Source organism: Nycticebus coucang, chromosome 1 (genome assembly GCF_027406575.1).
Source record: "Nycticebus coucang isolate mNycCou1 chromosome 1, mNycCou1.pri, whole genome shotgun sequence".
NCBI classification, from domain to species: domain Eukaryota; kingdom Metazoa; phylum Chordata; class Mammalia; order Primates; family Lorisidae; genus Nycticebus; species Nycticebus coucang.
In genome coordinates this window covers 54,065,512-54,078,714 of record NC_069780.1, presented here as the reverse complement: position 1 = coordinate 54,078,714, position 13,203 = coordinate 54,065,512, and the positions used below count along the sequence as shown (strand labels likewise).

At 37.3% G+C, this 13,203-nt stretch overlaps 1 protein-coding gene across 1 annotated transcript in view; it reads right to left on the bottom strand.

Annotated features, from left to right (window-relative positions):
• Positions 1–13,203, bottom strand: part of SLC25A31 (solute carrier family 25 member 31) — a 49,334-nt gene that overhangs the window by 30,239 nt on the left and 5,892 nt on the right. Inside the window, exon 2 of the mRNA XM_053597591.1 lies at positions 5,690–5,817. Coding sequence (XP_053453566.1) covers positions 5,690–5,817 — 128 coding nt within the window. The remainder of the gene's footprint in view (positions 1–5,689; positions 5,818–13,203) is intronic.

Sequence of the window (13,203 nt, the reverse complement as noted above, 5' to 3'; positions counted from 1 at the left end):
TAAAAAACAGAACAAACAAAAAAAGGAAGCAGTTGAGGGAGGCGGAGCAAGATGGCAGCCGAGTAACAGCTTCCTTGCATCTGGGCACCGTGAATCTGGGGAGATAGGACTCCAGGCATCTCTGGCTGGTGGGAACTGCCTATCATCACTCCTATGAAGATACAGGGAGTCAGCGAGAGACTTCTGGACCCCAAGAGGAGGACTAAAACAGTGGAAAACCGGCAAGTGGTCGCGTGTGTTCAATCCGTCTAAACCCGCCCACAACTTCCACAGGCACAAGAACTTAAAGAGCAAGAGGAAGTGAAAGGAAAATTAGGGCAAGGAAACAGATAAAAGAAATCACTCATGAGGAAGAATCAGCAGAAAACTCCAGGCAACATGAAGAACCAGTCTAGAACAACCCCACCAAGGGACCATGAGGTAGCTACTGCAGATGATTCCACCAGTATAGAAATGTTAGGAATGACAGAAAGGGAATTTAGAATACACATGTTGAAAACAATGAAAGAAATGATGGAAACAATGAAGGAAATTGCTAATAAAGAGGAAAATAACCAAAAGGAAATCCAAAAACAGAATCAAATAAGAGATGAATGATATGAAGAATATAAAAAGGATATAGCAGACCTGAAGGAACTGAAACAGTCAATTAGGGAACTTAAAGATACAATGGAAAGTATCAGCAACAGGTTAGACCAGGCAGAAGAAAGAATTTCAGAGGTAGAAGACAAAGTTCTTGAGATAACTCAGACAGTAAAAGAGGCAGAAAAGAAGAGAGAGAAAGCAGAACGTTCACTGTCAGAATTATGGGACTTTATGAAGCGTTCCAACATACGAGTTATAGGAATTCCAGAAGGGGAAGAAGAATGCCCCAGAGGAATGGAAGCCATACTAGAGAATATTATAAAAGAAAATTTCCCAAACATCACCAAAGAGTCTGACACACTGCTTTCAGAGGGATATCGGACCCCGGGTCGCCTCAACTCTAACCGAGCTTCTCCAAGACACATTGTGATGAACCTGTCCAAAGTCAAGACAAAAGAAAAGATTCTGCAAGCTGCCAGGAGTAAGTGCCAGTTGACCTACAGGGGCAAATCCATCAGAGTGACCGCAGACTTCTCTAATGAAACTTTCCAAGCAAGAAGACAATGGTCATCTACCTTTAATCTACTTAAACAGAACAACTTTCAGCCCAGAATTCTGTACCCTGCTAAGCTAAGCTTCAAAATTGACGGAGAAATCAAATCATTTACGGATATACAAACATTGAGGAAATTTGCCACAACAAGACCAGCTCTACAGGAAATACTTCAACCTGTTCTGCACACTGACCACCACAATGGATCAGCAGCAAAGTAAGAACTCAGAAATCAAAGGACAGAACCTAACCTCCACACTGATGCAAAAGATAAAACTAACCAATGGACTCTCACCAAATAAGATGAATAGAATACTACCACTCTTGTCAATTATCTCCATAAATGTTAATGGCTTGAATTCCCCACTGAAGAGACATAGATTGGTTGACTGGATTAAAAAACACAAGCCATCCATTTGCTGTCTGCAAGAAACACACCTGGCTTCAAAAGACAAATTAAAGCTCCGAGTCAAGGGTTGGAAGACAATTTTTCAGGCAAATGGAATTCAGAAGAAAAGAGGAGTTGCAATCTTATTTTCAGATACATGTGGATTTAAAGCAACTAAAGTAAAAAAAGACAAAGATGGTCACTTTATATTGGTCAAGGGAAAAATACAACAAGAAGACATTTTGATTCTAAATATTTATGCACCCAATTTAAATGCTCCCAGATTCTTGAAGCAGACCTTACTCAGTCTGAGCAATATGATATCTGATAATACCATAATAACAGGGGACTTTAACACACCTCTTACAGAGCTGGACAGATCCTCTAAACAGAAATTAAACAAAGATATAAGAGATTTAAATGAGACCCTAGAACAACTATGCTTGATAGACGCATATAGAACACTCCACCACAAAGATAAAGACTATACATTCTTCTCATCACCCCATGGAACATTCTCCAAAATTGATCATATCCTGGGACACAAAACAAATATCAACAGAATAAAAAGAATTGAAATTTTACCTTGTATCTTTTCAGACCACAAGGCACTAAAGGTGGAACTCAACTCTAACAAAAATGCTCGACCCCACCCAAAGGCATGGAAACTAAACAATCTTCTGTTGAATAACAGATGGGTGAAGGAAGAAATAAAACAGGAAATCATTAACTTCCTTGAGCATAACAACAATGAAGACACAAGCTACCAAAACCTGTGGGATACTGCAAAAGCAGTTTTGAGAGGAAAATTCATCGCTTTAGATGCCTACATTCGAAAAACAGAAAGAGAGCACATCAACAATCTCACAAGAGATCTTATGGAATTGGAAAAAGAAGAACAATCTAAGCCTAAACTCAGTAGAAGAATAGAAATATCCAAAATCAAATCAGAGATCAATGAAATTGAAAACAAAAGAATCATTCAGAAAATTAATGAAACGAGGAGTTGGTTTTTTGAAAAAATAAATAAAATAGATAAACCATTGGCCAGACTAACTAGAAATAGAAAAGTAAAATCTCTAATAACCTCAATCAGAAACGATAAAGGGGAAATAACAACTGATCCCACAGAGATACAAGAGATCATCTCTGAATACTACCAGAAATTCTATGCCCAGAAATTTGACAATGTGAAGGAAATGGATCAATATTTGGAATCACACCCTCTCCCTAGACTTAGCCAGGATGAAATAGACCTCCTGAACAGACCAATTTCAAGCACTGAGATCAAAGAAACAATAAAAAAGCTTCCAACTAAAAAATGCCCTGGTCCAGATGGCTTCACTCCAGAATTCTATCAAACCTTCAAGGAAGAGCTTATTCCTGTACTGCAAAAATTATTCCAAAAAACTGAGGAAGAAGGAATCTTTCCCAACACATTCTATGAAGCAAACATCACCCTGATACCAAAACCAGGAAAAGACCCAAACAAAAAGGAGAATTTCAGACCAATCTCACTCATGAATATAGATGCAAAAACTCTCAACAAAATCCTAGCCAATAGATTACAGCTTATCATCAAAAAAGTCATTCATCATGATCAAGTAGGCTTCATCCCAGGGATGCAAGGCTGGTTTAACATACGCAAGTCCATAAACATTATCCACCATATTAACAGAGGCAAAAATAAAGATCACAGGATCCTCTCAATAGATGCAGAAAAAGCATTTTATAAAATCCAGCATCCTTTTCTAATTAGAACTCTGAAGAGTATAGGCATAGGTGGCACATTTCTAAAACTGATTGAAGCTATCTATGACAAACCCACAGCCAATATTTTACTGAATGGAGTAAAACTGAAAGCTTTTCCTCTTAGAACTGGAACCAGACAAGGTTGTCCTCTGTCACCTTTACTATTCAACATAGTGCTGGAAGTTCTAGCCAATACAATTAGGCAAGACAAGGAAATAAAGGGAATCCAAATGGGAGCAGAGGAGGTCAAAGTCTCCCTCTTTGCTGATGACATGATCTTATACTTAGAGAACCCCAAAGACTCAACCACAAGACTCCTAGAAGTCATCAAAAAATACAGTAATGTTTCAGGATATAAAATCAATGTCCACAAGTCAGTAGCCTTTGTATACACCAATAACAGTCAAGATGAGAAGCTAATTAAGGACACAACTCCCTTCACCATAGTTTCAAAGAAAATGAAATACCTAGGAATATACCTAACGAAGGAGATGAAGGACCTCTATAAAGAAAACTATGAAATCCTCAGAAAGGAAATAGCAGAGGATATTAACAAATGGAAGAACATACCATGCTCATGGATGGGAAGAATCAACATTGTTAAAATGTCTATACTTCCCAAAGCTATCTACCTATTCAATGCCATTCCTATCAAAGTACCTACATCGTACTTTCAAGATTTGGAAAAAATGATTCTGCGTTTTGTATGGAACCGGAAAAAACCCCGTATAGCTAAGGCAGTTCTTAGTAACAAAAATAAAGCTGGGGGCATCAGCATACCAGATTTTAGTCTGTACTACAAAGCCGTAGTGGTCAAGACAGCATGGTACTGGCACAAAAACAGAGACCTAGACACTTGGAATCGAATTGAACACCAAGAAATGAAACTAACATCTTACAACCACCTAATCTTTGATAAACCAAACAAGAACTTACCTTGGGGGAAAGACTCCCTATTCAATAAATGGTGTTGGGAGAACTGGATGTCTACATGTAAAAGACTGAAACTGGACCCACACCTTTCCCCACTCACAAAAATTGATTCAAGATGGATAAAGGACTTAAATTTAAGGCATGAAACAATAAAAATCCTCAAAGAAAGCATAGGAAAAACACTGGAAGATATTGGCCTGGGGGAAGACTTCATGAAGAAGATTGCCATGGCAATTGCAACAACAACAAAAATAAACAAATGGGACTTCATTAAACTGAAAAGCTTCTGTACAGCTAAGGACACAATAACCAAAGCAAAGAGACAACCTATACAATGGGAAAGGATATTTGCATATTTTCAATCAGACAAAAGCTTGATAACCAGGATCTATAGAGAACTCAAATTAATCCACATGAAAAAAGCCAACAATCCCTTATATCAATGGGCAAGAGACATGAATAGAACTTTCTCTAAAGATGACAGACGAATGGCTAACAGACACATGAAAAAATGTTCATCATCTGTATATATTAGAGAAATGCAAATCAAAACAACCCTGAGATATCATCTAACCCCAGTGAGAATGGCCCACATCACAAAATCTCAAAACTGCAGATGCTGGCGTGGATGTGGAGAGAAGGGAACACTTTTACACTGCTGGTGGGACTGCAAACTAGTACAACCTTTCTGGAAGGAAGTATGGAGAAACCTCAAAGCACTCAACCTAGACCTCCCATTTGATCCTGCAATCCCATTACTGGGCATCTACCCAGAAGGAAAAAAATCCTTTTATCATAAGGACACTTGTACTAGACTGTTTATTGCAGCTCAATTTACCGTTGCCAAAATGTGGAAACAGCCTAAATGCCCACCAACCCAGGAATGGATTAACAAGCTGTGGTATATGTATACCATGGAATACTATTCAGGTATTAAAAAACATGGAGACTTTACATCCTTCGTATTAACCTGGATGGAAGTGGAAGACATTATTCTTAGTAAAGCATCACAAGAATGGAGATGCATGAATCCTATGTACTCAATCTTGGTATGAGTACAATTAATGACAATTAAGTTTATGGGGGGGGAAGCAGAAAGAGGGATGGAGGGAGGAGGGTGGGGCCTTAGTGTGTGTCACACTTTATGGGGGCAAGACATGATTGCAAAAGGGACTTTACCTAACAACTGCAATCAGTGTAACTGGCTTATTGTACCCTCAATGAATCCCCCAATAGAAAAAAAAAAAAAAAGGAAACAGTTATGTTAAGAGTTTTATTTAACCAAGTAAAAGTTAATAGAATTCTGTTCTCATATATAATTTCTATAACTTAATACATACTATAATGTTAACAGTTAATATGTTCTGTTTTAATCATGTTTTCTTCCATTGGAGTACCTCCTTCACAAATAAAACATCAAAGGTAAGACAAACACAATCACTGTTTAGAAAATTTTAGAGATACTGAAATATAATTACCTGTTTTTCTTTATTAACTCCAGACATAAATAGTTGTTTGTATTTGTCCTTAAAAGCAAAATTCAGAGCTTGTGTTGGAAAATACCGAATAACATTTGCCAAATTGCCACGCCAGTAACTGAAGAAACCTGAAAAAGAAAATATATAAATATGTGAACCCTTATAATATTATTATTGAATAATTTCCTTAGTTTTACAAATTTAGCTATCTAAACTATCTAAAACATATCCTTTCTTGTGATAAAAATAGTTTTCTAAACAACATGCGTCTTCACTGAAGGAAAAAAGGCAGTATTAACACTATGTATTATATTTCATTTTATCAATTTTAAATAAAAAGGTTTGAATGTCTAAAAACCTATGAAAAACATTGTCAGCTGAATATATGGTTATTTACTAGTAGAAAAGCAGAGCTCACTACTAGTATTTTTTTTTTTTTTAAATTTTTGTAGGTTGTTTTCTTCAATCAAATTTACATTTTTTTTTTATTAAATCATAACTGTATACAATGATATGATTATGGGGCATCATACACTCACTTCATAAACCATTTGACACATTTTTATCACAGTGGTTAACATAGCCTTTCCGGCGTTATCTCAGTTACTGTGCCAAAACATTTACATTCTACATTTACCAAGTTTCACTACTAGTATTTGTAAAAGGCTAGTAACACTTAGGTGATTCCCAAACCTTAATATAGAATTCCTATAGCTATTGCAAGTGTGTATGCTGGACAGAACAAATATATCTATTTGTATACATACTTGTGAGAATGAGAAAGGGATTAAAGAATCTAAAGTACTCTTATCTTTGCTTGGCGCCCATTACTCAGTGGTTAGGGCGCTGGCCACATACACTGAGGCAGGCGGCTTTGAACCCGGCCCTGGCCTGTTAAACAATGATAACTGCAACAACAACAACAAAATAGCTGGGCATTGTGGTGGGCGCCTGTAGTCCCAGCTACTTGGGAGGCAGAGGCAAGAAAATCGCTTAAGCCCAAGAGTTTGAGGTTGCTGTGAGCTATGATGCTACAGCACTCTACTGAGGGTGACAGAGTGAAACTCTGTCTCAAAAAAAGTAAATAAATAAAAAAAAATAAAGTTCTCTTATTTTTATGTTCTGTGGCCATTCTGAATAGGGGCTGGAATTTATCCAGAAAAGGGACCCCTTTCGATTCAAAGTAGTCTCTAGAGGCCTGATAAAGGAGAAACTGGAAGAAAACCTTGATAATCCTCCCTTATCAATTTTCCATAGACTGATCAATCCATATAATTCAGTTATGGTCCAGGGGCATTTAATCTTTTTTTTCCTGCCTCATATTGGAAGAATAAAAGTTGTTTTCAGGCACACGTTAAATACACAAACACTAACAAAACTGATAGCAAACGAAAGGTCTGTGCTAATTTTTGTGAAACCTTAAAATTCAGAGTTGTCCTTCTAATCCAGAGCTGCCCTAGAAGACAGTAGGCTCTTCAGCAGCGTTGGCTGTTTTAACTAGATCGCAAATTGTCAAATGGTCAAAACATTGTTGCTGTGAACAAGGTAAGGTATGTCTACTTTCAACTTGGAAATAACCAGAATCGGGATTTTATAAAAAAAAGATCCAAAAGAAACAATCTCAGGTGACTGGGCCAGTGCTCAGAAATAGAGAAAACTGGATTAGGTTAAGTACACATACTGAAAGATATTTATTTGTTAAAGAAGCACACCTTGTGAGAAAAAATACAGAATCCTGGTGAATCCAAGTCTGAATACCAAGTTGTTTCACAAAGACAATTAAGAACCATATTTAATAGTGGAGGAATAATTTCTGCTTGCAGAGGGCTCTATCTTCACTATGGTTTTGAACATGCAATGGTGACAGCTACTACTTATAATCATTATGAGCTAGACACTGGGAAAACTGTATATTTTATTTATTTAATCATTACATTATTCTTATGATGTAGGTTCTTCTATAATATCCATTTTAAAGATGTACAAATTAAGACTTAAAAAAGCTTAAAAACTGTATAAGGACATGGCTACTAAATAGTCAAATCAGAATTGAAAATCAGGCTTTCTGTCTAACTCCAAAGCTCTACTCTAAATTGGGGTTTCTGGAACAACAAATCATAGAAAAGTTCTAAAATTATTTAAGTATGGCAAATAAAACACTATAAAGAGAAACTGATTACTATAAAAATTTTTGAATAGGAAGAAAATTAGAAAATTGACTAATGTGTGAAAATTAAACAACACACTCCTTAATAGCCAATGGGTCAAAGAAGTTGTCAAAAGAAAAATTAAAAGTTATCTTGGAACAAATTAAAATGGAAACAAAACATACCAAAACGTATGGGATGCGGCAAAAGCAGTTCTTAACAGTGAAATTTATAAAGAGCCATGGCTCCATCAAAAAAGAACTATCTCAAATAGGGCCCAACCTAATACAGCTTAAGAAACAAGAAAAATAAAAAACTAAGTCCAAAGTTAGCAAAAGGAAGGCAATAATAAAAGATCATAGAAAAGGAATCACTGATGACAAAAATTAGGAAAGATCAATCAAACTATGAGCTGATATTTTGATAGGATAAACAAGATTGACAAACCTTTAGCTAGATAAAGAAAAAAAGACAGACTTGAGAAACACCCAGGATTTGATGACTTTACAGCTGAATGTTACCAAACATGTAAGACTTAACACCAATCCTCTAAAAACTCTTCCAAGAAATTGAAGAGGGGTCCCATTCACACTCATTTTACAAGGCTAGTATTAACTTGATACTAGAGACAGACAAAGACACTACAAGAAAATGACTTAGCAATATTCCTCATAAACATGTAGAAATCCTCAAAAAAAATACTAGCAAACTGAATTCAAAAGCACATTAAAAGGATTATTCACCATGATCAAGTGGGATTTATCCATGCTATGCAAGGACAGTTCAATATGCACAAATCAATACATGTGATATACCACAATGACAGAACAAAACCATATAAACATAAAACCATATAAACATTTCAACAGATGCAGAAAAATTATTTGACAAACTTCATCTTTTAACAATAAAAACTTTCAACAAGCTAGGAATAGAAGGAATGTACTACAACAAAATAAAGGCCATATCTTACAAGCTCGCTAACATACTCAAGACTGCAAAGTTGAAAGCTTTCCTTCTGGGGCAGCGCCTGTGGCTCAGTGAGTAGGGTGCCGGCCCCATATGCCGAGGGTGGCGGGTTCAAACCTAGCCCTGGCCAAACTGCAACAACAACAAAAAAAAAATAGCCGGGCATTGTGGCAGGCGCCTGTAGTCCCAGCTGCTCCGGAGGCTGAGGCAAGAGAATTGCGTAAGCCCAGGAGTTAGAGGTTGCTGTGAGCTGTGTGACGCCACGGCACTCTACCCGAGGGCGGTACAGTGAGACTCTGTCTCTACAAAAAAAAAAAAAGAACGCTTTCCTTCTAATTATCAGGAACAAGACAAAGATATTCATTCTTGTTACTGCTATTCAAAATAGTACTTGAAGTTCTAGATAGAAAAAGCAGGCGAAAGAAATTAAAAGCATCCAGATTGGAAATGGAGTTGTTAAATTGTCTCTGCTAGCAGATAACATTATCTTATACGTAGAAAATCCTAAAAATACCACCAATAAACTGTAAAACTCATAAATGAATTTGGTAAAGTTGTAGGATGCAGAATCTACATACAGGTATCGATGATACTAACAACAAACTATCTGAAAAAGAAAAATCAATCTGATTTACAATAGCATAAAAAAACAAAAAACACTTAGAAATAAACAAAGGAGGTGAAAGATCTGTATACTGAAAAGCTTAAAAGACTGATTAAGGAAATTGAAGAAGGCACAAATAAATAAAAAGATATTTCATGTTCATGGATTGGAAGAATATTGCTAAAATATTCTACCAAAAGCAATCTACAGATTCAATACAATCCCTATAAGATTCCAGTGGCATTTTTCACAGAAATAGAAATGAAATACTAAAATTCATATGGAACCAACAAAGATACCAAACAGCCAAAGCCATGTTGAGCAAGTAAGAACAAAGTGAGAGCTATCACACTATCTAATTTCAAAATATACTAAAAACGAAACATCATGGATCTAGCATGAAAACAGACATATCAAACATTGGAACAGCATAGAGAGCCAAGAAATAAACTCATATGCCTATGGCCAATTATTGACGAGGGTGTCAAGAACACACAAGGGGAAGGAACAATCTCTTTGATTAACAGTGCTGGGAAAAGTATATATCCACATGCAGGATGAACTGGATTATTGTCTCACAGTATATACACAATTCTACTCAAAAGACCTGAAACCGTAACACTTATAGGAGAAAATATAAGGGGAGAGCCTTACGATACTGGTTTGAGCAACAATTCTTTGCATATTACCCCAAAAGCACAGGCAACAAAAGCAAAAATAGACAATTGGGACTGGATCCACACTAAAATGCTTCTGCATTGCAAAGAGAACATTAATAAAGTGAAGAGACAATTCATGGTTTGGGATAAAATATCTGCAAACTATGTATCTAATAAGGGGCTAATTTTCAAACTGTAATATATAAGGAACTCAAATAACCTAATAGCTTGAGAATAAATATCCCAATTAAAAAAATGGACCAAGGACCTGAATAGATATTTCTCAAAAGACATGCAAATGGCTAACAAATACATGAAACATTTGTTCAACATCACTAATCGTCATGGAAATTCAAATTAAAAAACACAAGGAAGGGTGGCGCCTGTGGCTCAGTGACTAGGGTGCGGGGCCCCATATACTGAGGGTGGTGGGTTCAAAATTAGTATAGTCATTTTAGAAAATAGTATGAAGGTTCCTCCGAACCTAAAACCAGAGCTACCAGCAATCCCACTACTGGATATATAGCTAAAAGAACTGAAATCAGCATGTTGAAGAGATATCTGTACTCTCATGTTCACTGTAGCATTTTTTACAATAGGTAAAATATGGAAGCAACCTACATGTCCACCAACAGATGAATAAAAGAAATGTGGTATGTATATGCAATGGAATACTAGTCAGCCTTAGAAAATGCTGTTACTTTTGACAACATACATGAACCTGGAGAACATCATGCTAAATGAAATAAGATAGGCACAGAAAAAGAAATACTGCATTATTTCACTTATATGTGGAATCTTAAAAAGGTGAATGCATAGAAACAAAGAGTAGAATGGTGGTTACCAGAGGCTGCAAGCTGAAGGGGCAGAATGACTGGGAATTGGGAATGAGGAGATGTCATTCAAAGGGTATAAAGTTTCACTTATGTGGAATGTATAATTTCTGGATATCTAATGTCAACATATAGAGGTGGTCAACATAAAGAGCTAGGCCTACTATACTGATCTATACCTGTGGGGCATGTTCCAGCCACAAAAATTAGGTGAACTTAATGAGGTGGTCAGTGTAGGGAGGCGGTAAATGATGAAGGTTCTACTGTATGTATCTTTGAAACTATACTACCTTATTATGTATATTTATAAAACATACACAAAATATAAATTAAAGAATGAGATGAAGATTATTCATTTAAAAATCTTTTTTTGGTACCTACTGCATAGAAGACACTGTACTACTTAATACTGGAGATAGCATTAGGAACAAAGTTCTTGGTCTTAGAGAGCTTTCATTTTAAGAGGCAGGGACTAGGGGATAGATAACAAATATGTCTGGTGGATATAAAAACTATAAAAACTATTATGAAGAAAAAATATGGAGACTGGGAATGATAAAAGGCTACTTAGATTGGGTTGTCAGGGAAATTTTAAATATTAGCTGATATAAGCATAATTGAGCATTTGAACAGATGAAAAACAGTATTTTCAAATATCTTGCTAATCATGACATTTTCATATCATTGGTTGCTATTACCTCAAGGTATCATTAGCCTGAGGTTCATTCTTAGAAATAGTGTGTATGGGGGAGGGAAGTAAAGATGGTGAACTAGAAGCAGCCTGCACAAAATTCTTTCACAGAGGACTGAAGGTGGTGAATGGATATCCACTTTCAAAGAGAAAATTGTGAATCAAAAGAGAGGTGATGGGGGCACCCAAATTGAAGAAAGAAGAGAGGTAACCTGGTCAGTGCTTTGGAGGTACACAGGGAAGATGAGCACACATGTAGGGAAGGTATAGAGGGACGAATCCTAGGGCTCTACACTGTTCAAATAATCACTGCTATTTGACCCTTAGGAGGGACCTTTCACTGCAAAAGGCTACAGAATGGGCATAGGGAGCTATCTGAAGATTGTGCAGAGACATTGCTCCAGAGATTAGGAACAGTAGAGAGGTAGAATTTAGAATATGAGAAGGAAGCATTCCCTGATGATTCTCTAGTGAAGTAGTCTGCATTTACCTTTCTGCTTAGTGACTGGATCTCCTTAACCCAACAGACTTTAGGCAATCAGTAACATGAAATGAATGATACCAAACTTTCCCAAACTTGCAAATCCTATAATTCACCCAGGAACTGGTTAAAATGAGACTCCTGAACCACACTCAAATACACTAAATCAATTCTTCAGAAGAAAGACCTGGGTATTCATTCCATTAACAAGCACCTTAGATGGTTCTTACCAATGGCAAGTTTGGGAAATTATATCAGTTCAGTATCTTGGAGGTTTAGACAAGTCATAAGCTCAAAATTACAATCTTTTGGCTCAGGTACCCCAAATTTTCGTGTTATCACTCCCAGATATCTTTCCAGACAGAAACTTCACGGGGACTGAGGCCCAAGGTCAAAACAGTGGGCTACTAGTAGAACTGGGTCTCAGAACCCAGGTCTCTGAGACCTAGCTCAGCCATGTTCTTCTTCAGCATGGTGTCCTGGACCAGCTGCCTAAGAAACAAGGCAACCTGGAAAGGGCAGGCAAGCCCACGGCTGGCCTCTTATACTAGCTTCCTGGGAAGTAAGCCTGCTGGGGTTCTCAGCAGAGTGACCGTGGCCAAGTTCCCATCAATGGACATGGGTGGGAATAGGAAATGAATGGATGTGGGGATAAGAGTGGGCTGGGAGAAGACAGTCGGGGGAGGTCAGGCACTCAGGTTGTCCAGAGCACTTGTACCTGCCTCTGGGCTCACTCTAACTCTGTAGTGGCTGGCTCCATGCCTTGTGTCTCTTGAGAGAGTAGGCACCACTGTATAGCCAATTCTGAGCTCCTTCCACCAAGGTCCCAATGCTAACTGTTGTGTTGCTGGTGGTGGCATACCCATGACCAAGATGGTGGTGGCAGTGGTGTTTGCCACAATCAGCCAGGTGGGCTATAGGCTCCTACAAATGCTGTGCTTGCCTGGTGTGGAGGCAGCCAGGAAAGATGGTAGTGTGGAGGGGGTGCAATCACCATATTCCAGGGTATTATTTTGCATATAGATGTTATTATTGCTTTCTAGAGTTACACGTTTAATGCATAAGCACAAATACAATAATTAAAAACATATAGATATGGAGTTAGTACTACCCACGTATAACACACATCC